Source organism: Manis pentadactyla, chromosome 2, assembly GCF_030020395.1.
Source record: "Manis pentadactyla isolate mManPen7 chromosome 2, mManPen7.hap1, whole genome shotgun sequence".
NCBI classification, from domain to species: domain Eukaryota; kingdom Metazoa; phylum Chordata; class Mammalia; order Pholidota; family Manidae; genus Manis; species Manis pentadactyla.
In genome coordinates this window covers 184,511,302-184,538,925 of record NC_080020.1, presented here as the reverse complement: position 1 = coordinate 184,538,925, position 27,624 = coordinate 184,511,302, and the positions used below count along the sequence as shown (strand labels likewise).

The following is a 27,624-nucleotide window of genomic DNA, read 5'->3' as shown; positions in this document are numbered from 1 at the left end:
CAGATTATAGAGTGGGAGAAAAAAAACAAAAACTCTGATATGAAAAAGACCAGCTACAACATTCCAGATTATGGTAAATTGGTAAATTCAATAAATCAATAGATTTATGCTGATTTGTCAGAGAAGTAGGCTCAACACCTGACCAAAGTGGGAAGAGATCAAAGGAAAGGGCAGGGAGAGAAAGAAAAGAAGAGGGGGAAAAAAACAGAGAGAAAAGAAGAAAGGAGAAAAGGAATAAAGGAAAAATATCAACATCTCAGTGATCTATGAGACATGAACAAACAGTCCAGGATACATTTAACTAGAGGCCCAGAAATTAGGGTTGGGGAAAGATGAAAAAAAACCTGTTTTTGACAAAATATGGAATTGCTAACCTTTTTCGAATTTGATAAATATTATAAACACACAGACCCAAGAATGTGAAATAAACCCAAACTGCATAAACACAAAGTTAAAAACAAGGCACACCAATAATCAAACTGCTCAAAAATCATTGTTAAAGAAAATTTTGTAAAACTTACCACAGTTAAAAAGATACCCTGTATACAAAGGATGAAAGATAAGAAAAACCAGATTTTCTATCAGAAGCCTTGCAAGCCAAAAGATAAAATGAGAAAACATTTATAAGCATTTATAAAGTCCTGAAGGGGAAAAAAGGCTCTTAACCTAGAATTCTACATCCAGTAAAAATATCCTCCAAAAATTAAGGCAAATGAACTTTTCTTCCAGACAAAGATAGAGAAAATTCATGACCTGAAGACCATGTTTAAAAGTAATTCATTAGAGAGGGTAAAAGAAAAAAGAAGAGAGAAAAAGAGAAAGAAAAAGAAACCAAATGGGAATTTCAATCTACACATACAAAGAATCTACCATACAAAGAGTGGTAAATACATGGTAAGAGAGTAAAAGAAGAGATGTAAGTAATAGAAAATAATTAGATAATAAGCAAAATATTCTAACTAAAATTCAGGAACCACCAGTCTGGATTTTTAAAAATTCAACAATTAAGGGAAAAAAACCCTAATAACCTCAAAGAGATAATGCAACCATGAAAAAACAAAAAAGGGATATTAGATATTAAAAGCATGACAGCAAAAATGAAAACCTCAAAAGAAGGGTTACAAAATAAAGTTGAGAACACTTCTCAGGAAGTTAAAACTCCAAGAAATTAAAGAGAAAAGATAAGTAAATTAGGAATAATCCAAAAGATAAAACATGTAATAAAGAATTTCTAAAAAGAGAGAAATGATCAAACATTAGATAGGAAACCAAATGAACTCAAGAAAATTTCCCCAAGCTTAAAATACACAAGTTGCCAAACTAAAAGGGCCCACTAAAAACCTAAACTCTATAGTATCCATCACAATTGCTGAAAACAGACTCACACTCAGGCCACACTGAAGACAATAAGACTCATTAAGCTCTAAAGGAAAAAAAGGGTATGTAAAAAAATATCAGGAAGCAAAATGACTTCAGAATTCTAAACAGCAACAACAGAAGAAACACAACACAACAATACCTCTAAAATTCTGTGGAAAAAAAAGGGCAGAAAGAAAAAGTAGGAAAAAAATGTATGGATACTGGGAACAGCATTCAATGCAGCAGAGACAAAGAGAACTACTGTACTGGTTAAAATGATAAAGGATATCCTACTACTGTGTATCTGGAGCTGGAAGACCATCAGTAGGATCAGTGTTATGAGAAAAATGCATGACTGAGGGGCCAATGACCAAAATCCTTGCTGCCATCATAATATCTTCTCTATCTGAGGAAGAATACCTGAGCAAGTGAACTTGGCCAGCCTTTCTATCTGTACCTGGACTCTACCATATGCTTAGTGAAGTTTCTACTCTCACCTCCATATCCTACTGACATTCATCTCATGTCACAGAAGAAATTCTACCTTGACCTCCTTCTGAGAGCTAAAGTAGGTCATGAAGAGAACAGAAAAAGGAAAAAAAAAAAAAAAAAGGCAAACTCTATGTATATTTCTGTTAGATGTCCCAGCATCTTGTCAATATTATGACACTGAGATGTCTTAATTATGTCAAGACCTATACTTGAGAACTTTCCTACTGAAATCCTCAAACGAGGCATTATAGACCTTTAGAAAAAGTGAAAGTACATCCTCTTTAGCTTATTTTCTTCTGTGATCCTTTGACTGATAGTAGCCATACTCTCCTTTTCCTTAACCTATCATGTTTGTGCTGGCTTTGTCTGTTTCACAAGACTAAATATATTGTTTAGGTATATCTACACTGGAGATAAAACTATAAGCTAAAGATTAAATAAACTAGAAGACTAAATAATAGAAGAATAGAAAACTAAAAAACCAAGATAGTGTTAAGGGGAATGGAAAGTATAATATTAGGGAGGGACACACAAGTAGCTTCTACTACTGTCCTAGTTCTTAATCAAGGTGGAAGGTACATGGGTGGTTTTCATTTTATCACTCATTGCATATTCTCTTCTTTATGTGTAATACCTTTCAGCATAACAAAAGCAGATACCTTTGGACCTGAAAATTCCGTAACTAGGTAGTCAGCCAACATGTCTTAATTAATGTATGTATAAGGATATTCTCTGTAGCACTGATTGTAATTGCAAAAGAATGTAAACAACTTAAATGTCCATTAATAGAGAATAGGTAAAACAAATGATGGTATCCTATTATGGACTTTGCAGATCTTAAAAACAATGAGGTAACTTCCTACATGTACTAATATGAAATGTTATCTAAGATAATATTAAACACTATAAGCAAAGTATAAAAGACTGTAAGTGAAATACTACCATTTGTTTTAAGTTATACATGTATGAACATTCTTACAACAGTATCTTGGTATCTCTTGAAGGCTATGCAAGAAATCCACAGCATTTGCTTCAGGAGAGCAGAATGGATGATTTAGAGATGAAGGTAGGAAAGGAGACTTTTCTACATCTATTCTTTTATTCCAAGAATATTTGCTAATTATTAAAGAACAAAATTTAAGATCTGATGCATTAGAAGATACATGTGGTTTCATCTTAAGCATGCTGTAGTAAAACTGTTGGCTTACTAATTGATGCCAAAGAATTATCACTCCATACATAGGCAGGTTAAAAGTCCTATTAAAACTTGAAGATCTTTCTTTCCCCTAAACATGTATTTAGTCCGTTATAATTTCAGACCTTCTAATTACATGTAAAAAGTACCAGTTTTCCTGGTTGTTCCTCTAATTTAGCTCATATTTTATAAGCTATGGGAAAACAATAAAAATGCGTAAGTGGTAATAGTAAGGGAACAATCAAATATACCTTTAGGTCCACATGAAATACTTCTCAAAGTGATAGTTTTTTGGAAGGAACAGGAGATGCACAGGTGGGATTTAAGGGGGTATTATTTTCATAGCCCCCCAAAAAAAGAAATATATCAAAATACAAAAAATATTGGGGTACTTGAGTAGTATACTTATAAATGTTTGCAAATACCATCTGAAGTAACTCTTAACTCTTGCCTAAGAACTCTTGTTCCACACGAAGAGGAGGGGAGGGGAGCCATGAACATGGCTGGAGTCTTCAAAATAAAGGTTCAATGTTAATATGTAATAAAACCTAGGAAATATGAAAATCTGAACTGTTGGACTTACCAGGAAACTCTCCCTTTCGGCTGCTTTGACCAAACTCCTGAAGCTGAGCTTGTTGATTTATTTGTTCTTTCTGTAAATTTTCATACCAATGAGTTACTTCAGCCCTAAGATCTGCTACCTGGTCACTAGGATACATTTCAATAGTCATCTGAAATATGAGATGCAACCAATTTAAAAATACAAAAAGAACAGATATTTGAACTGGGAAATGTTAAAAATTTGGAAATTAGAACTACCTTGTCAGGAAGTCCAGCTGGCTGGCATACAACCCTTAGAGGAAGGGACTGTTTGTCACTCAGTGCTTTCAAATGACTACTAATACCAGTGCCTTCAATTTGCCACTGTCTGAGGTGATAGGCAAACCTAAAACACAAAAACCACACACAGGAAGGATACAATTTTAAATCATTTTAACGTTATAGAAGTTTTTAATATTTTACAAAATGAAAAACCTACAAGTTTCTAGCACATTCCACCCTATATCACCTACTTTAAGTTTAGATTCATTATACTGAATCAAACTTAAATGCATATAGCTAAGAGTTCCTAAAAAAAAAAGTTTCCAAGAAAAATTACTGAGGAAGAAAAAATCCCATTAAAAGCATTTTTTTAAAGGGGGGAAGGGAGTAGTAGAGGCAGGATGACTTCAAAGAAACAAACTAATCCAGTGAAATGGCAAACTCTCCCTCCTACATTCAGAAGAGGAAAAAAAGATATTAGGAAATATTTTTCAGAGATAGAAATTTATTGTAGTAAATTGATGTTAGGCAGCCTAACTGAATTTGAGAGCAGATTTCATGACTGTTAAAATTACAAAGACTAGTATTTCAGTATTTCATCTAGCATGACACTCACTAAATATGTCAATATTCTAACTTATTTTCAGTTGTAGAAGACAGGATTCAGGGTACCTGAATTTAGTTAAGAAATAAAGTAGCAACATCTAAATCTAATCAGCACTTCTGGAATAGAAGGAAGACAATTAAGAGGTTAATGGACTTGATTTCCTAGAAGTGATCCAATGACCAGGTTACATGACTGAGAAAAGAGTAATTTTAATCTTTTGGGGTCAGGTAATTCTGTTACAGGTCATGTGCTGTCTCAAGCTCTGGTGGATATTTAGCAGCACCCTTGGTCTCTACCCACTACCAATAGTACCCCCCTTCTCCCTTAAACTGTGATAATCAAAAATGTCTCCAGACATTATCTAATGTCCCCCAGGAAACTGCTTCCAGTTGAGAACTACTGTTTAAGATTATAAACTTATCTCTTTTTAAAAAGAAAACTCTTTCAAAAAGGCATTTTATTTACTATCTTAATATAAGGAATACACAAATACACAATAATCACTTTGTATTTTCATTCTAGAAGTGTTAGGCAATTTTAAATTAGTAGTAGCAATTGAAATAGCACAATGATGTACTCTACACAGATTTGTAAGGAAATACCTAATTTTTAAACTAGTCTTAGATTTTTTAATACTCAATTCTGTTCCCTAGCTTCTCTACTTGCCACACAAAAAAATAAGTATTTACATAAATTACTTAACACCAACATTAACTTTTGGAGTAAAATATGAACTAATATAAAGATGTCTATCAAGGACACTACAATCAATTTTCTCCTGAGTTAGAAAAAATTTCTGTATATCTGAGGAGGGATTTTTGAACTAAATTCATTAAATTTATAAAAAGCACCACTGAACCTTAAGAAATTTAATTTACTTTAAAGACTTTAATTTTTAAAGTATGTATTTATTTTAAATACACTGGTAACGTTGTGTGAGGATTAAGGGTTTGAACCAACAGGGCCTTTTTGGTTTGTTGTCTGCAGACCCTGCAGCATACAGAAAATTTTGGAAAAATATGTATCATATCATTAATAGTAACTATCAATGACAGGAAGAGAAAGACTACAATAATTTTCATTTTCTAAGAGTATTACCTTAATACATAATATCTGCATTTTGTAATTAGTATGTAATAACTTGAATAAGACACATCACCACATTTGCTTATTTATATTTATTTTTTTTAAGTGATAAAAGTTATGAGGCAGTGTGAAGTTTCTATGCAAAAAACTCTGGAGTTCTCTTGTACACTCTTTAAAAACAGAAGGAATTATTTAAGTAGAATCCCCCAAAACTGTAATTATAATTAAAATAGAGAAATCTGCAATGCCCTAATGTTTTAAATCATGGAACCATAATATTTATAAGGAATGTGTAGAATATCTTAATTATTCAACATATCCTGATATTTTAAATAAGATGTCAATAAATATCAATTGTATGACTTTTCATTATCAAACTAAGCTCTGAAGTTGAAAGTTATTAATTTTAACATCTTTTTGACAGTTCTTTGTACTTTTACATTTACTCATGATTTTTAACAAATAATTTCTTAATAAAAACTATCTACTCACCTTTCATTTCAGCCGATACATTCATAAATGTTAATTTTTGCTTTATTTCTGTATTACACAGGGTATGTCTAAATTAATTATACAGATATTCATTAACACAGAATTTTTTGATGTTTCCATGGTAAATGGAAATTCAAAATTAAAATACTGTCTCCTAGTCCAGGAAGAAAAAAAAACAGCAAATGAAACAAATGATTCAACTATGAGAGATTATTTGATGTTCTTGGTGAGGGTTTTAGTGAAAGTTTTCTTGGTGCTGTGTTCTGCCTTTTAATAGTAATACTTTTTTAGAGATAGAATTCTGTCTAAATATTCTTATTCATGCATATTTCCTCAGTCTAATGATTTTTAAAGCTCCACAATATTTACTAGGAACCTATATTGCTTATTCCACAGTGAATGGTACATATTATGAATAAAAATTACTTCTACTGCTAACCCTTCACTTTGGTTATGTTTATGCTTTCCACCTGCCCCCAAGAGAACATTTAGTTTAATTTAAGAGTACTTTTGGACATGTTAATAATGAAAAAGCTTGAAATTCATTCTAATAATATGGTATCTAAAAAAATTACCTTCTCCTAAATGCTTCCAGATGTGTCTTCAGCATAAGGAGTCCTCTTTCTATTACAGTGAGACTGGAGTGTGATTCCTGTTCAAGACTGCTAGAAGCTATCATAAGACTCTCCATACACTTACTAATAAATTCTTGTTCCTTCTCCAAACCCGTTTTACCTAAAAATCAGATGTTTAGATATGTATATCAATCTTTTATTCTTGTTTAACTACATTAAAGACAATGAATTGTAGCTAAGAAAATCCTCCCATAAAAAATTATCCATTAGACAACACCTCAAATCACTCACCATTAATATAATAGGAATTAATATACTGGATAGCTGCACGACTGACATCACCAGATTGTGCTCTTAAAGCAATGCCCCAAAATTGGTCCATACCACAAAGCTAAGAAAGAAAATTAGGACATTTATATGTATTTAATATATATTTTACAGATATAAATATTACTTTTTGTTGAACAATGTAAATGATTAGAAGACTAACAAATTTAAAGGTCATACAAATATCAACGAGTTTTAATATCCTATAAAGTATTTAAAGGGCAACTCCTATTAAAGAATTATTAAATAATAATAAAGATAAAAGCCTTGGAAATTTCCTCAGTTACTTATACCTGTATTTGTCTAAAAATCCTTATTTATAGAGCAGCTAACTATACACACACACACACACACACACACACACAGTTCAACTAAAACTTATGACTACACGGTGGGTAAATCTCAAGTCCCCAAACACCCAAACATGTACAAAGGAATAAAAACAACACACACATAATTATTAGTATAACAATGTTCCAATGCTTCTGCCCAACTTATTCTGATAGAACCACTGCTTTCAGGTATATATGGAAAATTACGGAGATAGGCTAACCCAAGTTGATGCTTAAATTTATGATGTTAACTATGAGATGACAAAGAGAATGTTTTCACCAAAACCTCAGAAAAAGAAAACTTAAAGTTCTCCAAAGTTGGGCAGGGTAAACAAAGATATTTTTCTGATAGGTTACTGAATAGCCTTAGCATTCATAACAACTTGAAAAGCAGTATCACCTCAAATTGGGGCATGACTACTTCCTAGGCAAATTAGATCTGTCTGGCTGTCTGAAATTAACAACTGACAGTTATAGGACCAAAAACAAACAAAAAAACCCACTATTCAAACAAGGGAAGAAGGTAGGAAAACACTATGAAAGCATTATTATTTATAGAGCAGCTAACTACACACACACACACCCACGCAGGAAGTAAACACACACACACACACACACGCGCGCGCGGGCACGGGCGCACACGCGAACTCTGGAGCTGCCCAGAAGCAACTAACAGGCTGGCCAAAACAAAGGCCATAAAAATCATATTTTACACAGATCAACTTTCTACTTGACAAAGCTACTTGATTATGTTTATCTGGGAGCTTTTAGGGGACAAAAAGAACACTCAGATGTCCTATTCTCTATTAATCAAGGAAAACGTAGTAAATTTTCATTAAACACAACCAAGATTATCTTTGGTAATGCAGTATCAACAAACTTACTTTTTCAACCTTTCAAGCTTCTTAAAACCAAAATAGAAAACTTTTTAAAGCCTAAGAATAAAAGTCTTCATAGTTGGTTAATTCAGTGCTTGGCAGACTATATAAAATTCAGTAATCTAATTTGGGGGAATAAAGGAAAAATTCTACAAACTGACCTAATGATATGACAAGTCTGAATCCATACCTCAGAGTTTGAGCCACCATCATAGGCACTGGTAGCCAATCGAGCCAAGTTACAGAGATGTTGAAACAGGTTTAAGCCAGTCATGCTAATCGTTTCAGGTTTTAGCTGGGGCATCTTAAAAAAAAAGTTTTTAAGTTTGTTTAGTGTGATAATTAAGCTAACAGATTTTACTGTATTTAACTTAACAGATTTAAGCTAAAAATTTTTATTGAAAACATTATGAAAAAAAGGTATCAGCTCAGATTTTTAGTATGATTTCAAAAATCACATAATAACTTAGTGAAAAATGTTTCCAGGTCATAACCGAAACCTGTCTGATCCATATTTCTCTTTTTGAGATATACACAGACTCGAATTAGAGGAAATGAATAAAAAATGTTGTCATTCATTATATACCTATACGATACACATTTATAAGATGTGTAGCTATGTGTACAGTTCATGTATAGATCAGAGCTTGAAATTAAGATACCTAAAGGTGTACTTGTAGATTTGCCTTGATTCAATTAAGTGATTTAGGTATATGTACCAAAACTCATACACACTCAACTCTACCAAAGAGATAATGTGAGAGTTCACGGTCTTTATAATCGCAAAAACAAAAACTTTATTGCTTCATTATGATTGATGTCTCAAAAGTCAAGTAGAAAATTACCACCCGAACTAATTGTGGCATCTGATAACAACAAAAATTGGATAGAAGAATGTTCTTCAGTAGCATGCCAGCACTTCCTAAATATGCCTTTCCAAAGATCCACAAAAAATCTGAACATTGGCTTATATCAGCCAGAAGACTAGCTAAAAAATCACATTGAACTAAGGAAGAGAGTCACAGAATAAAGCCCTCACACTAGTGGGTATGGGCACCATGTCTGAAAATTGAACTACAATGTTATTAATGATTAAGAAAAAATAAACACCAAAAGTCCCACATTTCTTATTAGTGTTTACATGAAGAGCTATTCTAATTACTGTTATTTTAAGTACTTTAGCTAAGGAACATTTTTGTATATATAAACTATTCATTTACATACAAACACTGTAGAGGACAAAATTAAAGCAAAATCTAGTGGCAAAACTATGTAAGGACTGCTGAAAAACAGCACACTTGTCTATTTTTTAAAACTGTCAAGAAGAAAAATGAACATTACAGTCTACATTTTAAGAGGTAAAAAGGAAATATGGAAAAGCAATATAAACAATGAAACTGTCAAGAAATAAAATTACCTTCTCCAGGAAAAGATGTTTGTAGGTTTCCATTCCCATAGCATGCTGATCTTTACTTCGAACTTGATTCAAAAACCAATGAAGTGCATCATCATAACACTCAGAATCTTCTACTAAACAATGCCATAAAATGTCAACTTGCTCTAAACTTAACCCTAGATAAAAATTACAAATTTTGAATCACAGTATATACAACATTTTGGTTCTAATTCAATGTATTAGAAGCACCAACATATCTAGAAATGAAAAGGAGATATTTTATACCATCTTATAAAAATTATTTTGTGGGAGATTTCATATAATTTATGCTTTCAAAATGTAGTTAAATATAATCCATGTATAAATTGCTTAAAAATACCCAACTTACACTGTATCCTAGAAGATTCACTTGGGAAAATCATTCTCCTTAAAATATGAACACCACTGTATCATAGTAAACAGGACAAAGGGGAGGTAATCCTCAAAGTTGATGAGTCAGTTCTAACGTTTAAGGTTTAAAAATAGAGTGTATACTATGTTCAAAGCTCATTCAATACACAAAGGAGATAAACAATAAATGCCAGAAAGTATTATGTTTGGAAACTATGGAAAAAAAAAAAAAGAATCCATAGGTTGAATAAAGGAAAATGGAATTGACTGCCTAAACAGGGAAGAGCAACACATCAGGGGATACAATTAGCTGGGAAGCCCATGTAATGAGATGAAATTTGTACAGTACTCTGATCCACATATTAAATTAATTCCTGAGTGTGACAGAAGGAAGTCAGAATAACTATTCATAACCAAAGAGAGGTCACCACAGGCAACCACAAGTCTGAATACAGATAAATGAGACAACCAAAACGGGCAGAATACAAGCATTACAGGGATTTCTAAAGTATATCACAAGGATAAAGTATATCCTAAATTGGGGGCTCTTCCCTAGAATCAGAAGGGAATTAAAGTATATTAATAAACCTCTCTCTTTCTTGGGAAAAAGTATATGAGATCAAGAATATGCAAAAATACCTCAGAAAATATTTATCTAGCAGAAAAATCAGTCAAGAGAGTTTGACCAGAAAAAAAATCCTATCAGTTCCTCACACAAATGAGTCAATGCATAGATTATTTCTTCTAAGAACAACTTGTACCCCCGGAAGCCAACACACAAACAACCAAACTAATCCTTAAAGAGCAACAGGAAAGAAGGCTGTGCCAGACAGCATACACCTGGAGAAAAGAACAGATCTCACAGAACAAGGTAATGTACCAGAGCTGTGATCCCATGGGATGCAAGCCCTTCCCCTACCCCAGCTCATTGGTGGGAGGGAGAGGGAAGGGAGGAGAGGCCTGGGACCGCTGAACACTCAGTCCTAGAGATCTGCTCTGGGAGCATGAACTTACATTGCATGGTGCTCTGGTGGTTAGTGGTGTTGGAAAGCTATGACAGGTGGAATACCTGGAGAGACTGAGATTCCAGCCACTTGTGGAAAATAGGGATCCATATATAGCTGCTCTGGGACAAAACAAAGGTGGGCAGTCTGAGAGACTTTCTAACGAGAGAGCTGCTAAAGGGGCAAGGATTGCATGGAGCTTACTGCTCAGGAGAAAGGACAGGTAGACAAAATTGTCCAGGCTCATTCTGCCCAGCAGGTTGGGAACTTTCAGGAGCTTCAGGCACTCCATCCCACTGGTTAGCTATGCAGCACCAAGGCCCCCACCATAATACGCAGCCTGCTGCAACTTCCTCCCGGCCAGCCAGCACCCGGCTCGCAAACCGGTAGGCCCTGCCTTGGTGTCAAGCCAGCTAGAGGGAAGCCCAGCCTTCAGCAGCTACAAACGTAGAGAGGCTTATACCTGTGTGTTCAGCCCACTGGCTCTGGCAGGGGAGACAGGCATAACAGCCAGAAGGCAGGAAACAGCTCTTTCCTCCCTCACAGGCACCAGCACCTCTCCCCTGCAAACCCCAACATCAGTCCAGGGACTGAGCAGCTCCAGATAGTAGAGGTTCTGGGCACTAAAGGGCACCCAATAAAAAAATGAAATGTCAAAGGAACCTGGTTCAAACCAAAATCCCACAAACACCAGAAAAAGGATCAAATTAAATTTAACTCATCAATCTTCCTGAAAGAGGTTTCAAAATAAAAATCATAAACATGTTCATGGAGGTACAGAAAAATATTCAAGAACTCAGGAACGAATTTAGGACAGAGATCCAATCATTACGGAATACAACGGAGGGTTGTAAAAGCAGATTAGATACAGTGGAGGAGACTATAAATGAAATATAAATTAGAGAAGAGAAATACAAAGAAGCTGAGGCACAGAAAGAAAAAAGGATCTCTAGGAATGAAAGACTATTGAGAGAACTGTGTGACGAATCCAAACGGAACATTATTCGTATTATAGGGGTACCAGAAAAAGAAGAGAGAGAAAAAGGGATAGAAAACGTCTTTGAGGAGGTAAATGCTGAGAACTTCCCCAATCTCGGGAAGGGCATAGTCTCTCAGGCCATGGAGGTGCACAGATCTCCCAACACAAGGGACCCAAGGAAGACAACACCAAGACATATAATAATTAAAATGGCAAAGATCAAGGGTAAGGACAGACTATTAAAAGCAGCCAGAGAGAGAAAAAAGATCACATACAAAGGAAAACCCATCAGGCTATCACCAGACTTCTCAGCAGAAACCTTACAGGCCAGAAGGGAATGGCATGATATATTTAATGCAATGATACACAAGGGCCTTGAACCAAGAATATTCTTCAAGATTTTATCATTTAAATTTCAAGGAGGGATTAAACAATTCCCAGATAAGCAAAAGGTGAGAGAATTTATCTCCCGCAAATGTCTCCACAGCGTATTTTGGAGGGATTGCTATAGATGGAAGTGTTCCTAAGGTTTAATAGCTGTTACCAGAGGTAAAAAAACCACAGTAAAGAAACTAGAACAACTAATTATGAAGCAAATGCAAAATTAAATCAACTACCCCCAAAGTCAGTCAAGGGACAGACAAAGAGTACAGAACATGATACCTAATATATAAAGAATGGAGGAGGAAGAAAAAAGGAGAGAAAACAAAAAGAACCTTTAGATTCTGTTTGCAATAGCATACTCAGTGAGTTAAGTTAGACTCTTAGATACTAAGGAAGTTACCCTTGAACCTTTGGTAACCACGAATCTAAAGCTTGCAATGGCCATAAGTACATACCTATCAATAATCACACTAAATGTAAATGGTCTGGATGCACCAATCAAAACATATAGAGTCACTGAATGGATAAAAAAACAAGATCTGTCTATAGGCTGCCTACAAGAGACTCACTTCAAACTCAAGGACATAAAAACATTGAAAGTGACGGGATGGAAAAAGATATTTCATGCAACTAATAGGGCTAAAAAAGCAGGAGTTGCAGTACTTGTATCAGACAAAATAGACTTCAAAACAAAGATAGTCACAAGAGACAAAAAAGGACATTACATAATGATAAAGGGGTCAATCCAAAAAGAGGATATAACCAATATAAATACCTATGTACCCAACACAGGAGCATCAACATATATGAATGAACATGAAAAAAATACTAACCAAATTAAAAGGGGAAATAGAATGCAATGCATTCATTCTAGGAGACTTCAACACACCACTCACTCCAAAGGACAGGTAAACCAGATAGAAAATAAGTAAGGAGACAGAGGCATTGAACAACACATTAGAACAGATGGACCTAACAGACATCTACAGAACTCTACACCCAAAAGCAGCAGAATACACATTCTTCTCAAGTGCACATGGAACACGTTCAAGAATAGATCATCTACTAGGCCACAAAAAGAGCCTCAGTAAATTAAACAAGATAGAAATTGTATGAACCAGCCTCTCAGACTACAAAAGAATAAAACTAGAAATAAATTACACAAAGTAAATGAAAAATCCCACAAGCATATGGACACTTAACCTAAGTAACCAATAGATCATTGAACAAATAAAAACAGAGATCAAGCAATACATGGAGACAAATGACAACAATAATACAACACAGCAAAATCTGTGGGACGTGGTGAAGGCAATGCTAAGAGGGAAGTATACTGCAACACAGGTCTCTTTCAGGGAAGAAGAACAATCCCATATGAACAGTCTAAACTCACAATTAACAAAACTAGAAAAAGAAGAACAAATGAGGCCCAAAGACAGTAGGAGGAGGGACATAATAAAAATTAGACCAGAAATAAACAAAATCGAGAAGAACAAAATAATAGAATGAATCAATGAAAGCAGGAGCTGGTTTTTCGAGAAAATAAATAAAATAGACAAACACCTAGCCAGACTTAACAAGAAAAAAAGAGTCTATACATATAAACAGAATTAGAAATGAGAAAGGAAAAATAACCATGGACACCACAGAAATACAAAGAATTAGTAGAGAATACTATGAAAAATTATATGCTAACAAGCTGGGAAACCTAGGAGACATGGACAACTTCCTAGAAAAATACAACCTTCTAATGCTGACCTGGAAAGAAACAGAAAATCTGCACAGACCGACTGCCAGCAACGAAGTTGAATCAGTAATCAAAAAACTACCCAAGAACAAAACTCATGGACCAGATGGATACACTGCTGAATGTTATCAAACATTTAGTGAAGACCTAATACCTGTCCTCCTCAAAGTTTTCCAAAAAGTACAAGAGGAGGGAATACTTCCAAACTCTATCTATGAGGCAAGCATCACTCTAATACCAAAACCAGGCAAAGACACTACTAAAAAGGAAAATTACAGAGCAATATCCCTGATGAACACAGATGCAAAAATACTCAATAAAATATTGGCAAACCAAATTCAAATATACATCAGAAAGATCATTCCTCATGATCAAGTAGGATTTATTCCAGGAACACAAAGATGGTGCAACATTAGAAAACCCATCACCATCATCCATCACAACAAAAAAAAGGACAAAAACCACATGATCATCTCCATAGATGCTGAAAAAGCATTCAACAATATTCAAGATCCATTCATGATAAAAACTCTCAAAAAAATGGGTATAGAGGGCAACACAGCAAAATCTGTGGGACGTAGTGCCTTTTAAGTAGAACAAAAAGGCATCAACATAATAAAGGCCATATACGATGAACCCACAGCCAACCTCACACTTAACAGCAAGAAGCTGAAAGCCTTTCCTTTAAGATTGGGAACAAGACAAGGATGCCCAATCTCTCCACAATTATTCAACATAGTTCTGGAAGTCCTCACAATGGCAATCAAGACAACACAAAGAAATAAAAGGCATCCAGATTGGTAAGGAAGAAGTTAAACTGTCCCTGTTTGCAGATGACATGATATTATACATAAAAAAACCTAAAGAATACACTCCAAAACTACCAGATCTAATATCTGAATTCAGCAAAGTTGCAGGACTCAAAATTAATACACAGAAATCTCTTGCATTCCTATACACTAAGGACCAACTAGCAGAAAGAGAAATCAGGAAAATAATTCCATTCACAATTGAATCAAGAAGAATAAAATACCTAGGAATACACCTAACCAAGCAAGTGAAAGACCCATACTCTGAAAACTATAAGACACTCATGAGAGAAATTAAAGAAGATACCAATAAATGGCAACACATCCAGTGCTCATGGATAGGAAGAATTAATATTGTCAAAATGTCCATCCTGCCTAAAGCAATCTACAGATTCAATGCAGTTCCTATCAAATTACCAACAGCATTCTTCAATGAACTACAGCAAATAGTTCTAAAATTCATATGGAACCACAAAAGACCCCAAATAGTGAAAGCAATCCTGAGAAGGAAGAATAAAGTGGGGGAGGGATTACCCTCCCCAACTTCAAGCTCTACTACAAAGCCACAGTAATCAAGACAATTTGGTACTGGCACAAGAACAGACCCATAGACCAGAGGAACAGAACAGAGAGCCCTGATATAAACCCAACCATATATGGTCAATTAATACACGATAAAGGAGCCATGGACTGACAATGGGGAAATGACAGCCTCTTCAACAGCTGGTGTTGGCAAAACTGGACACCTACGTGCAAGAGAATAAAACTGGATATTGTCTATCCCCATACACAAAAGTAAACTTGACATGGATGAAAGATCTGAATGTAAGCAATGAAACCATAAAACTCTTAGAAGGCAACATAGGCAAAAATTTCCTGAATATAGACATGACCAACTATTTCCTGAACGCATCCCCTCAGGCATGGCAAACAAAAGCAAAAATGAACACATGGGACTACATCAAGCTAAAAAGGACACCATCAGTAGAACAAAAAGGCATCCTACAGTATGGGAGAACATATTTGGAAACGACATATCCTACAAGGGTTTAACATCCAAAGTATACAAAGAACCCACACGACTCAACACCCAAAAAGGAAATAACTGGATTAAAAAATGGGCGGAGGGGGAGCCATGATGGCGGCGTGAGTAGAGCAGCGGAAATCTCCTCCCAAAACCACATATATCTATGAAAATATAACAAAGACAACTCTTCCTAGAATAAAGACACGAGGACACAGGACAACATTCAGACCACATCCACACCTGCGAGAACCCAGCGCCTCGCAAAGGGGGTAAGATACAAGCCCCGGCCTGGCGGGACCCGAGCACTCCTCCCTCCAGCTCCCGGTAGGAGGAGAGGAGGCAGAGCGTGATGGAGAGGGAGCCCAGGACTGCTGAACACCGAGCCCTAGCCATGCGGACCAGAGCGCAGACACAGTGCATGCGCGGGGCCCTGGATACTAGGGAAACAGGGCAGAAAGAACGGTGAGTGGGTACCGGAGGCCGGCAACGGAGGACATAAGAAAAGTGAGCGGCAATTTTTTTCTGTTTTGCTGAGGTGAGCGCTTTTTGGAAGTCTTAAAGGGACAGGGACCACAATAATAGGGAAACAGGGCAGCAAGACCGGCGAGCGGGTATTGGACGCTGGTGCTGGAGAACAAAAGAAAAGCGAGCGGCCATTTTGTTATAGTTGTTGTTGTTCTTGCTGTTTTGTTTTGGCGAGCACTTTTTGGAAGTCCTAAAGGGATAGGCACCCCAATACTAGGGAAAAAGGGCAGCAAGACCAGTGAGTGGGTGCCTGAGGCTGGCACCGGAGAATAAAGAAAAACGAGCAGCCATTTTTTATTTATTTACTTTTTTTCTGCTCGTGGTTTTGTTTTGGCGGGTGGTTTTTGGAAGGCTTAAAGGGGCAGGGCGGGACACTTAGTCTAGAGGTAGGGAATCCGGGGATCTCTGGGCACTCTAATCCCCTGGGCTGCAGGGAGCACGGAGGCCCCTTACAGAGATCAATAGCCTCCCGGCCACTCCCCCTCCAACTCGACTCCACCACTTTGGGACAGCGGCCCGACCCAGGCCACGCCCACAGCAACAGCGGAGATAAACTCCATAGCAGCCGGGCAGGAGGCAGAAGCCCTGTCTGCACGCAGTTACCCAGCACAAGCCACTAGAGGTCGCTGTTCTCCCAGGAGAGGAGGGCCACAAACAAACAAACAAGAAGGGAACTTCTTCCAGTCGTCACTCATCCCAGCTCTGCAAACTATTCCTATCACCATGAAAAGACAAAATTACAGGCAAACCAAGATCACAGAGACACCGGAGAAGGAGACAGACCTAACCAGTCTTCCTGACAAAGAATTCAAAATAAAAATCATAAACATGCTGACAGAGATGCAGAGAAATACGCAAGAGAAATGGGATGAAGTCCAGAGGGAGATCACAGACGCCAGAAAGGAGATTACAGAAATGAAACAAACTTTGGAAGGATTTATAAGCAGAACGGATAAGATGCAAGAGGCCATTTATGGAATTGAAATCAGAGAACAGGAACACATAGAAGCTGACATAGAGAGAGATAAAAGGATCTCCAGGAATGAAACAATATTAAGAGAACTGTGTGACCAACCCAAAAGGAACAATATCCGTATTATAGGGGTACCAGAAAGAAGAAGAAAGAGGAAAAGGGATGGAAAGTATCTTAGAAGAAATAATTGCTGAAAACTTCCCCAAACTGGGGGAGGAAATAATCGAACAGACCACGGAAATACACAGAACCCCCAATAGAACAGATCCAAGGAGGACAACACCAAGACACATAACAATTAAAATGGCAAAGATCAAGGACAAGGAAAGAGTGTTAAAGGCACCTAGAGACAAAAAGGTCACATATAAAGGAAAACCCATCAGGCTAACATCAGACTTCTAGACAGAAACCTTACAGGCCAGAAGAGAATGACATGATATATTTAATGCAATGAAACAGAAGGGCCTTGAACCAAGGATACTGTATCCAGCACGACTATCATTTAAATATGATGGTGGGATTAAACAATTCCCAGACAAGCAAAAGCTGAGGGAATTTGCTTCCCACAAACCACCTCTACAGAACATCTTACAGGGACTGCTCTAGATGGGAGCACTCCTAGAAAGAGCACAGAAAAAAACACCCAACATATGAAGAATGGAGGAGGAGGAATAAGAAGGGAGAGAAGACAAAAATCTCCAGACAGTGTATATAACAGCTCAATAAGCAAGCTAAGTTAGGTAGTAAGATACTAAAGAGGCTAACCTTGAACCTTTGGTAACCACGAATTTAAAGCCTGCAATGGCAATAAGTACATATCTTTCAATAGTCACCCTAAATGTAAATGGACTGAATGCACCAATCAAAAGACACAGAGTAATAGAATGGATAAAAAAGCAAGACCCATCTATATGCTGCTTACAAGAAACTCACCTCAAACCCAAAGACATGTACAGACTAAAAGTCAAGGGATGGAAAAACATATTTCAGGCAAACAACAGCGGGAAGAAAGCAGGGGTTGCAGTACTATATCAGACATAATAGACTTCAAAACAAAGAAAGTAACAAGAGATAAAGAAGGACACTACATAATGATAAAGGGCTCAGTCCAACAAGAGGATATAACCATTCTAAATATATATGCACCCAACACAGGAGCACCAGAATATGTGAAACAAATACTAACAGAACTAAAGGGGGAAATAGACTGCAATGCATTCACTTTAGGAGACTTCAACACACCACTCACCCCAAAGGATAGATCCACCGGGCAGAAAATAAGTAAGGACACGGAAACACTGAACAACACAGTAGAGCAGATGGACCTAATAGACATCTATAGAACTCTACATCCAAAAGCAACAGGATACACATTCTTCTCAAGTGCACATGGAACATTCTCCAGAATAGACCACATACTAGCTCACAAAAAGAGCCTCAGCAAAATCCAAAGTATTGAAATTCTACCAACCAATTTTTCAGACCACAAAGGTGTAAAACTAGAAATAAATTGTACAAAGAAAACAAAAAGGCTCACAAACACATGGAGGCTTAACAACATGCTCCTAAATAATCAATCGATCAACGAACAAATTAAAATAGAGATCAAGGAATATATAGAAACAAATGACAACAATAACACAAAGCCCCAACTTCTGTGGGACGCAGCGAAAGCAGTCTTAAGAGGAAAGTATATAGCAATCCAGGCACACTTGAAGAAGGAAGAACAATCCAAAATGAATAGTCTAACATCACAATTATCAAAACTGGAAAAAGAAGAACAAATGAGGCCTAAAGTCAGCAGAAGGAGGGACATAATAAAGATCAGAGAAGAAATAAACAAAATTGGGAAGAATAAAACAATAGCAAAAATCAATGAAACCAAGAGCTGGTTCTTTGAGAAAATAAACAAAATAGATAAGCCTCTAGCCAAACTTATTAAAAGAAAAAGAGAATCAACACAAATCAACAGAGTCAGAAATGAGAATGGAAAAATCACGACAGACTCCACAGAAATACAAACAATTATTAAAGACTACTATGAAAACCTACATGCCAACAAGCTGGAAAACCTAGAAGAAATGGACAACTTCCTAGAAAAATACAACCTTCCAAGACTGACCAAGGAAGAAACAAAAAAGTTAAACAAACCAATTACAAGCAAAGAAATTGAAACGGTAAACAAAAAACTACCCAAGAACAAAACACCCGGGCCAGACGGATTTACCTTGGAATTTTATCAGACACACAGAGAAGACATAATACCCATTCTCCTTAAAGTTTTCCAAAAAATAGAAGAGGAGGGAATACTCCCAAACTCATTCTATGAAGCCAACATCACCCTAATACCAAAACTAGGCAAAGACCCCGCCAAAAAAGAAAATTACGGACCAATATCCCTGATGAATGTAGATGCAAAAATACTTAATAAAATATTAGTAAACCGAATTCAGAAGTATATCAAAAGGATCATACACCATGACCAAGTGGGATTCATCTCAGGGATGCAAGGATGGTACAACATTCGAAAATCCATCAACATCATCAACCACATCAACAAAAAGAAAGACAAAAACCACATGATCATCTCCATAGATGCTGAAAAAGCATTTGACAAAATTCAACATCCATTCATGATAAAAACACTCAGCAAAATGGGAATAGAGGGCAAGTACCTCAACATAATAAAGGCCATATATCATAAACCCACAGCCAACATTATACTGAACAGCGAGAAGCTGAAAGCTTTTCCTCTGAGATTGGGAACTAGACAGGGATGCCCACTCTCCCTACTGCTATTTAACATAGTACTGGAGATCCTAGCCATGGGAATCAGACAAAACAAAGAAATACAAGGAATCCAGATTGGTAAAAAAGAAGTTAAACTGTCACTATTTGCAGATGACATGATACTGTACATAAAAAACCCTAAAGACTCCACCCCAAAACTACTAGAACTGATATCGAATACAGCAAAGTTGCAGGAAACAAAATTAACACACAGAAATCTGTGGCTTTCCTATACACTAACAATGAACCAATATAAAGAGAAATCAGGAAAAGAATTCCATTCACAATTGCATCAGAAAGAATAAAATACCTAGGAATAAATCTCACCAAAGAAGTGAATGACCTATACTCTGAAAACTACAAGTCACTCTTAAGAGATATTAGAGGGGACACTAACAAATGGAAACTCATCCCATGCTTTTGGCTAGGAAGAATTAATATCATCAAAATGGCCATCCTGCCCAAAGCAATATACAGATTTGATATAATCCCTATGAAACTACCAGCAACATTCTTCAATGAACTGGAACAAATAATTCAAAAATTCATATGGAAACACCAAAGACCCTGAATTGCCAAAGCAATCCTGAGAAGGAAGAATAAAGTAGGGGGGAATCTCACTCCCCAATTTCAAGTTCTACTATAAAGCCATAGTAATCAAGACAATTTGATACTGGCACAAGAACAGAGCCATAGACCAGTGGAACAGACTAGAGTCTCCAGACATTAACCCAAACATATATGGTCAATTAATATTCAATAAAGGAGCCATGGACATACAATGGTGAAATGACAGTCTCTTCAACAGATGGTGCTGGCAAAACTGAACAGCTACATGTAGGAGAATGAAACTGGACCATTGTCTAACCCCATATACAAAAGTAAATTCAAAATGGATCAAAGACTTGAATATAAGCCATAAAACCATTAAACTTGTGGAAAAAAACATAGGCAAAAACCTCTTAGACATAAACATGAGTGACCGAGTGACCTCTTCCTGAACATATCTCCCCGGCAAGGAAAACAACAGCAAAATTGAACAAGTGGGACTATATTAAGCTGAAAAGCTTCTGTACAGCAAAAGACACCATCAATAGAACAAAAAGGAACCCTACAGTGTGGGAGAATATATTTGTAAATGACACATCCGATAAAGGCTTGATGTCCAAAATATATAAAGAGCTCACATGCGTCAACAAACAAAAATCAAATAATCCAATTACAAAATGGGCAGAGGAACTGAACAGACAGTTCTCCAAAACAGAAATACAGATGCCCAACAGACACATGAAAAGATGCTCCACATCACTAATTATCAGAGAAATGCAAATTAAAACTACAATGAGGTATCACCTCACACCAGTAAGGATGGCTGCCATCCAAAAGACAAACAACAACAAATGTTGGCGAGGCTGTGGAGAAAGGGGAACCCTCCTACACTGCTGGTGCGAATGTAAATTAGTTCAACCATTGTGGAAAGCAGTATGGAGGTTCATCAAAATGCTCAAAACAGACTTACCATTTGACCCAGGAATTGCACTCCTAGGAATTTACCCGAAGAACGCAGCAATCAAGTTTGAGAAAGATCAGTGCACTCCTATGTTTATCGCAGCACTATTTACAATAGCCAAGAATTGGAAACAACCTAAATGTCCATCGGTAGATGAATGGATAAAGAAGATGTGGTACATATACACAATGAAATACTACTCAGCCATAAAAAGAGGGCAAATCCTACCATTTGCAGCAACATGGATGGAGCTGGAGGGTATTATGCTCAGTGAAATAAGCCAAGCGGAGAAAGAGAAATACCAAATGATTTCACTCATCTGTGGAGTATAAGAACAAAGGAAAAACTGAAGGAACAAAACAGCAGTGGAATCACAGAACCCAAAAATGGACTAACAGGTACCAAAGGGAAAGGGACTGGGGAGGATGGGTGGGTAGGGAGGAAGAAGGAGGGTATTAAGATCAGCATGCATAGGAGGGGGTGGGAGAAAGGGGAGGGCTGTACAACACAGAGAAGACAAGTAGTGATTCTACAACATTTAGCTATGCTGATGGACAGTGACTGTAAAGGGGTTTATAGCGGGAACCTGGTATAGGGGAGAGCCTAGTAAACATAATATTCTTCATGTAAGTGTAGATTAAAGATGACAAAAAAAAAAAAAAGAAAGAAAGAAAGAAAGAAAAGGGGGATTACTCCATGATAGGATAAAACTGTAAATCAACGATTAATGCATGCTTTAAATATCCTTAATTTTGATCATTTAAAGGGTGTCAGATGATCGGCTATGGAGGTACACTTTTCTGATAATATTCCTTTCTCTTAAAAAAAAAGCAGTTCCTGTGTGGTGACCTCCAATGAGTTCTACACAATGGTATAAAGGGTAGATCAAAGTGTGGGCAAAGGGTCTGTTTGTGTTTATACAGAGGACCAAAGCCTAATTTGGCTACCCAGAAAATGAACTAAGATACGATATGAAGAAGAACTTCCAACATCAGCACTCTCTGGAAGAGTCATACCAGCAGACGATCATCAAAAAACCTCAACAAAGATCCAGGCGATGCTGCAGTTGTAGCTGCATTCCTCCCACCAGTTCCTGGACTTGCCATTGGAATGAAGAAGGAGATATCTAAGCTGGCCTGTGCATACAGTAAAACAACAAATTTGACTGGATCTACACTGTTGGAACTCAACCAAGAATTAGGCGAAATGTAAGCTGTAGGGCTCCAAAATCTTACAACTACAGACTATCTACTGTTAAAAGAACATATGGGATGTGAACAGTTTCCAGGAATGGGCTGTTTTAATTTGTCTGATATCTCTCAGACTGTTCAAATACAGTTGGACAATATCCATCATATCATAGACAAATTTTCACAAATGCCTAGGGTGCCTAACTGGTTTTCTTGACTTCATTGGAGATGGCTGGTAATTATAGATCTGTTTTGGTTATGTAACTGTATTCCTATTATGTTAATGTGTGTGCGCAATTTAATTAGTAGTTTAAAACCTATACATGCTGAAGTTACTCTACAAGAAGATATGTCAAAGAAATAATCAATCTTCCCATGTTTTCTTCCATCTGCTACCTCTATAGCTTTTCTTCTTCCTTCCTAATTACAACTCTTAAATAGAATTCGTACCTCATATCGAATTTACCGAGTATCATAATTCCTCCAAGTGGTAAAGATACCTCAAGACAAATGCTGGGCATAGAAGCCACAGGGCATAAATCTGCAAAGAAGTAAAAAGCTAACCTTTTCAAATAATATTGCTTCTCTCTCACTTACCAAATTTACATTTCCCTGTATGGCCCCGGAAGATGACTGGTTATCCAGAGAGAGGTAAGATTCCTCAAGGGAGGAACAACCGAAGACAGGCACAGTCGCAGGGGGGGCCATCAGGTGAGAAATTGGGGATCAACAGAGGTGAGGCTTGGACCCTCACCCCCCCTGTTGTGAGAGAAATCTTCTGCATCTGTGGATGTTTTATTGCCCTTGTCTAGCTTGGATTAACACATAGTCTACAGGCACACACCTGATCATCTACATTTGCTCTCTTACAACACTAAACTAAGTTTTCTACCTTTACCTTACATCTACCTACCACTTCAGCATTTTATTAAAAAAAAAAAAATAATAATAATAATAATAATAATAAAGGGAGAAATGTGGGATCCACATATAAATCAAGTATAAAAATCAAACGAATATTCATATTTGACCTGATTATTTATAGTTCATAATGCGTGATCAAAACTGAAAGTTTCTGTGATGACTGCCCTTGTACTGTTCACCATGTAAGAACTTATTCACTATGTAAGAATTTGTTCACCATGTAAGAACTTGTTCGTTATGCTTCAGAAGATTGGAGACTGACGAGAATTAGGCTTGGGGTGGATTAATGATTGTGCATTGAGCACTGACACCCCTATACAGAATTCTGTATTTGTTAACAACCATTTGATCAATAAATAAGAGAGATGCCCTCTCAAAAAAAAAAAAAAAGGGCGGAGGTTATGAACTGACAATTCTCCAAAGAAGAAATTCAGATAGCCAACAGGCACATGAAAAGATGCTCCACATCACTAATTTATCACAGAAATGCAAATTAAAACCACAATAATATATCACCTCACACCAGTTAGGATGACCAACATCCAAAGACAAGCAACAAATGCTGGTGAGGATGCAGAGAAAGGGGAACCCTCCTACACTGCTTGTGGGAATGTAAAGTAGTTCAACCATTGTGGAAGGCAGTATGGAGGTTCCTCAAGAAACTAAAAATAGAAATACCATTTGACCCAGGAATTCCATTGCTAGGAATTAACCTAAAGAATACAAGTTCTCAGATTCAAAAAGACATATGCACCCCTATGTTTATTGCAGCACTATTTACAATAGCCAAGATATGGAAGCAACCTAAGTGTCTATCAGTAGATGAATGGATAAAGAAGATGTGGTCCATATATACAATGGAATATTATTCAGCCATAAGAAACAAATCCTACCATTTACAACAACATGGATGGAGGTGGCGGATATTATGCTCAGTGAAATAAGCCAAGTGGAGGACAAGTACCAAATGACTTCCCTCATTTGTGGAGTATAATGACGAAGCAAAACTGAAGGAACAAAAAAGCAGCAGACTCACAGACTCCAAGAAGGGACTAGCGGTTACCAAAGGGGAGGGGTGGTGGAGGGCGTGTGCAAATGGAGGGAGTAGGGGATTGAGGGGTATTATGATCAGCACACATGGTGTGGGGGCGATCATGAGGAAGACAGGGAAGCACAGAGTAGGCAAATAGTGACTCTGTGGCATCTTACTACACTGATGGACAGTGACTGCAATGAGGCATGGGAGGGGACTCAATAATATGGGTGAATGTAGTAACCACATTGTTTTTCTCATGTGTAACCTTCATAAGGGTGTATATCAATAATACCTTAACAATAAAAAAAAATAGTTAACAGTGTCCTATGAGAATCTAAACAAAACATGAAACTTAATGGTCGTGTTAAAGTATTTATAGTGACAGTATTTGTTTTGATTTGACTTCTCCATGTATGAAAATGTTCTTCTATATTATTTCTTGTATGTTCAGTCATAATGGGTATGATAAATGACCTAACATGAAACAGAAGATCCCTGTCAAAAACAGATGCCTTCATTCTGAAATCTGTTGGTATCACAATGCTAGTGGCATTTGTTACAAACAGCTTAACTTAAAGAAAAAATTACATACTTAGACATTAAGATAAACACAGGTGTACCTCAAACACAGATAACAACTTAAAAGAGTGTTGATGACACCTCTCAGGCTAGCGAAGACACTCACCAGTTTGAATATGTTAATCATAGCTAAAGAAAGAAAACGTCCTTCTAACAAATGAGGTTTATTGACATGGACACACAAAAAAAGTGTGCAAATTAAGACAACACAATCTCATAAGAGAAAAGGAGCTCTGGCCAAAAGAAATTAGGCTTCCTCCTCTCTTGTAAGAACATCTAGCATGTGGATTTGAATACGGTCTACACTCTGAATACACCAGACCAAGCTCTAACTTTTTGTTCAAGATTAACTGCTTATGAAATTGATTTTGAGATTTAATCTAAACTTTAGTTAAATTTTTAAAAAATTAATCAACATGAAACTAAACATCTTTATCATCTACGAAGCCAAGCAATTTTGCGTAAGATTAGTACCAATAATAATATGTAAAGAGTGGGTGTTTACAAATGGAGTGGTAAGAAGATTTTATAAGCAATGGTAATAAAAGATATAGTAACCCTAACAGTATGTTCTCCTATCCTGAATATTGTTTTTGAAATAAGCCATTTATCCATTGAGAAAATGTAATTTTCACAGTTTGAAGCAAGACTGTGTCAGTGTCATGCTTATATTGCCACACTTACTCAGAGGACATTCATATTAGGAATAATTTAATCATTACTGAAATCTAAAGGCATCAGAAAATTTAACTGGACTCTTGCAAGAATCAGTACAGATGTTAAAAGCTGATTAAAGTACTAATTAAAAAACTTACTGAAATGATCAGGTGATCCCAGAGTTGAAAACACACAAGTCAAGAACTGAAGTCGAACTTGAACTTCGGCACTATGGCTGTACCTATGATTTTTTAAAATAATTCAGATAATTAACTTAAATATTCTAGTTTTTAATTAGTTTTACAAGATTTAATGGCCCTAATCTTAAATCATACCATTTTAAGAACATAATTTTTAAATATTTTAATTATACAATTTTAGTTACACAAAGTAGTCATAAAGTCAAATGTTACATTTCAGATTTGTTATTTAGTAAATTATAAACTTCTGCAAACTATGAGAACATGCTTTCAAATTAGATGAGAAAGTACATAAGGACTCAACAGTGGAACCAAAGAAATATCATTTTGAAATTATGCACAAAGCACATAAATTAGAAGTTAGCATATTAAAAACTGCCATCTCTTTCTAAAGACTTCATGCTTCATTATTGTCCTTCCCATTATAATACTACATTCCCTAAGCAAGAAATGCTAATAAAACATCATTTTCCTAAACCTAATACATCATAAAGGATACAGCTGACATAAAACTGGCATTTTTGAATGTTACTTCAAATCTAAATTCTAATTCATGTGTACAAAATTCAGTGGTTAATGTAAGAGTTGCCCTTTGCTTTGGAACTGTAAGTAGATGTCCACATGGTTCTCTGCAAATACAGCTGTAGACACTTGCTAAGAAACAGCATTTTAAGAAGAAAGTGTTGGTCTGCGGGGGAGGAAGGAGAGGAGATGGGCCTGAAGAGGTGGACAAGAGCCAAACTATGGCCAGCCTGAGTATCAGATGGAAGAGTACTGTGCTGGATGGAAAAGGAAGTCACTGAAGGATATTGGGGGTGATGGGGCTAATAAACAGGTTTGTAGGTCAGAATTCCTTCAGCAACCCTGTGAACTGTATATTGAACTATGTCTATGATATCACAAACATTCTAATTTCCACAGGTACCCACCTGAGCACCCAATCAATGACACTAAATCAATCATGAGTTCTTACCTCTATGTTACAAATCAAAAGACTGGTTGTGGATGGAATACTGTGCCAAAAAACGGCAGCAGCCAGTCTCAGCCCTGATCTATATCCCATGTTGCAGAGAGTCAAAGAGCTTCAATTTCCTATAATCTTGAAGTATGTACAAATTTTAAAAGCTTCCCAAATTAGCTAGTTTAAAAAATTACACTAGATTCACCGTAGAAGTTTATAAAGTTAAGGTTTTCTAAAGATTGAGTTGGCTGGATATCCCTTTGCTGCTCTTTACTACCTTGTATTAACGTTCGCAAAGAAAAGGTGAATTTTTACTTCATTATTATTACAGTGCCCTTTGTGAAGATGAAAGTACATCTGGTAAAGTGGCTGGGGTGT

The 27,624-nt window shown here is 36.5% G+C and overlaps 1 protein-coding gene across 7 annotated transcripts in view; it reads right to left on the bottom strand.

Annotated features, from left to right (window-relative positions):
• Positions 1-27,624, bottom strand: part of USP34 (ubiquitin specific peptidase 34) — a 289,427-nt gene that overhangs the window by 89,916 nt on the left and 171,887 nt on the right. For 6 of the 7 annotated variants that reach the window (XR_008995834.1, XM_057497160.1, XM_057497164.1 and 3 more), the window contains 7 exons: positions 26,244-26,326; positions 9,583-9,737; positions 8,356-8,469; positions 6,920-7,019; positions 6,629-6,788; positions 3,866-3,992; positions 3,630-3,777 (listed from right to left, as the gene is read on the bottom strand). Coding sequence is in view for 6 of the 7 variants with exons in the window: in XM_057497160.1 (XP_057353143.1) it covers positions 3,630-3,777; positions 3,866-3,992; positions 6,629-6,788; positions 6,920-7,019; positions 8,356-8,469; positions 9,583-9,737; positions 26,244-26,326 (887 nt within the window). In the remaining variant the exon portion in view is untranslated. The remainder of the gene's footprint in view (positions 1-3,629; positions 3,778-3,865; positions 3,993-6,628; positions 6,789-6,919; positions 7,020-8,355; positions 8,470-9,582; positions 9,738-26,243; positions 26,327-27,624) is intronic. The other variant, XM_057497163.1, reaches the window with a different exon arrangement.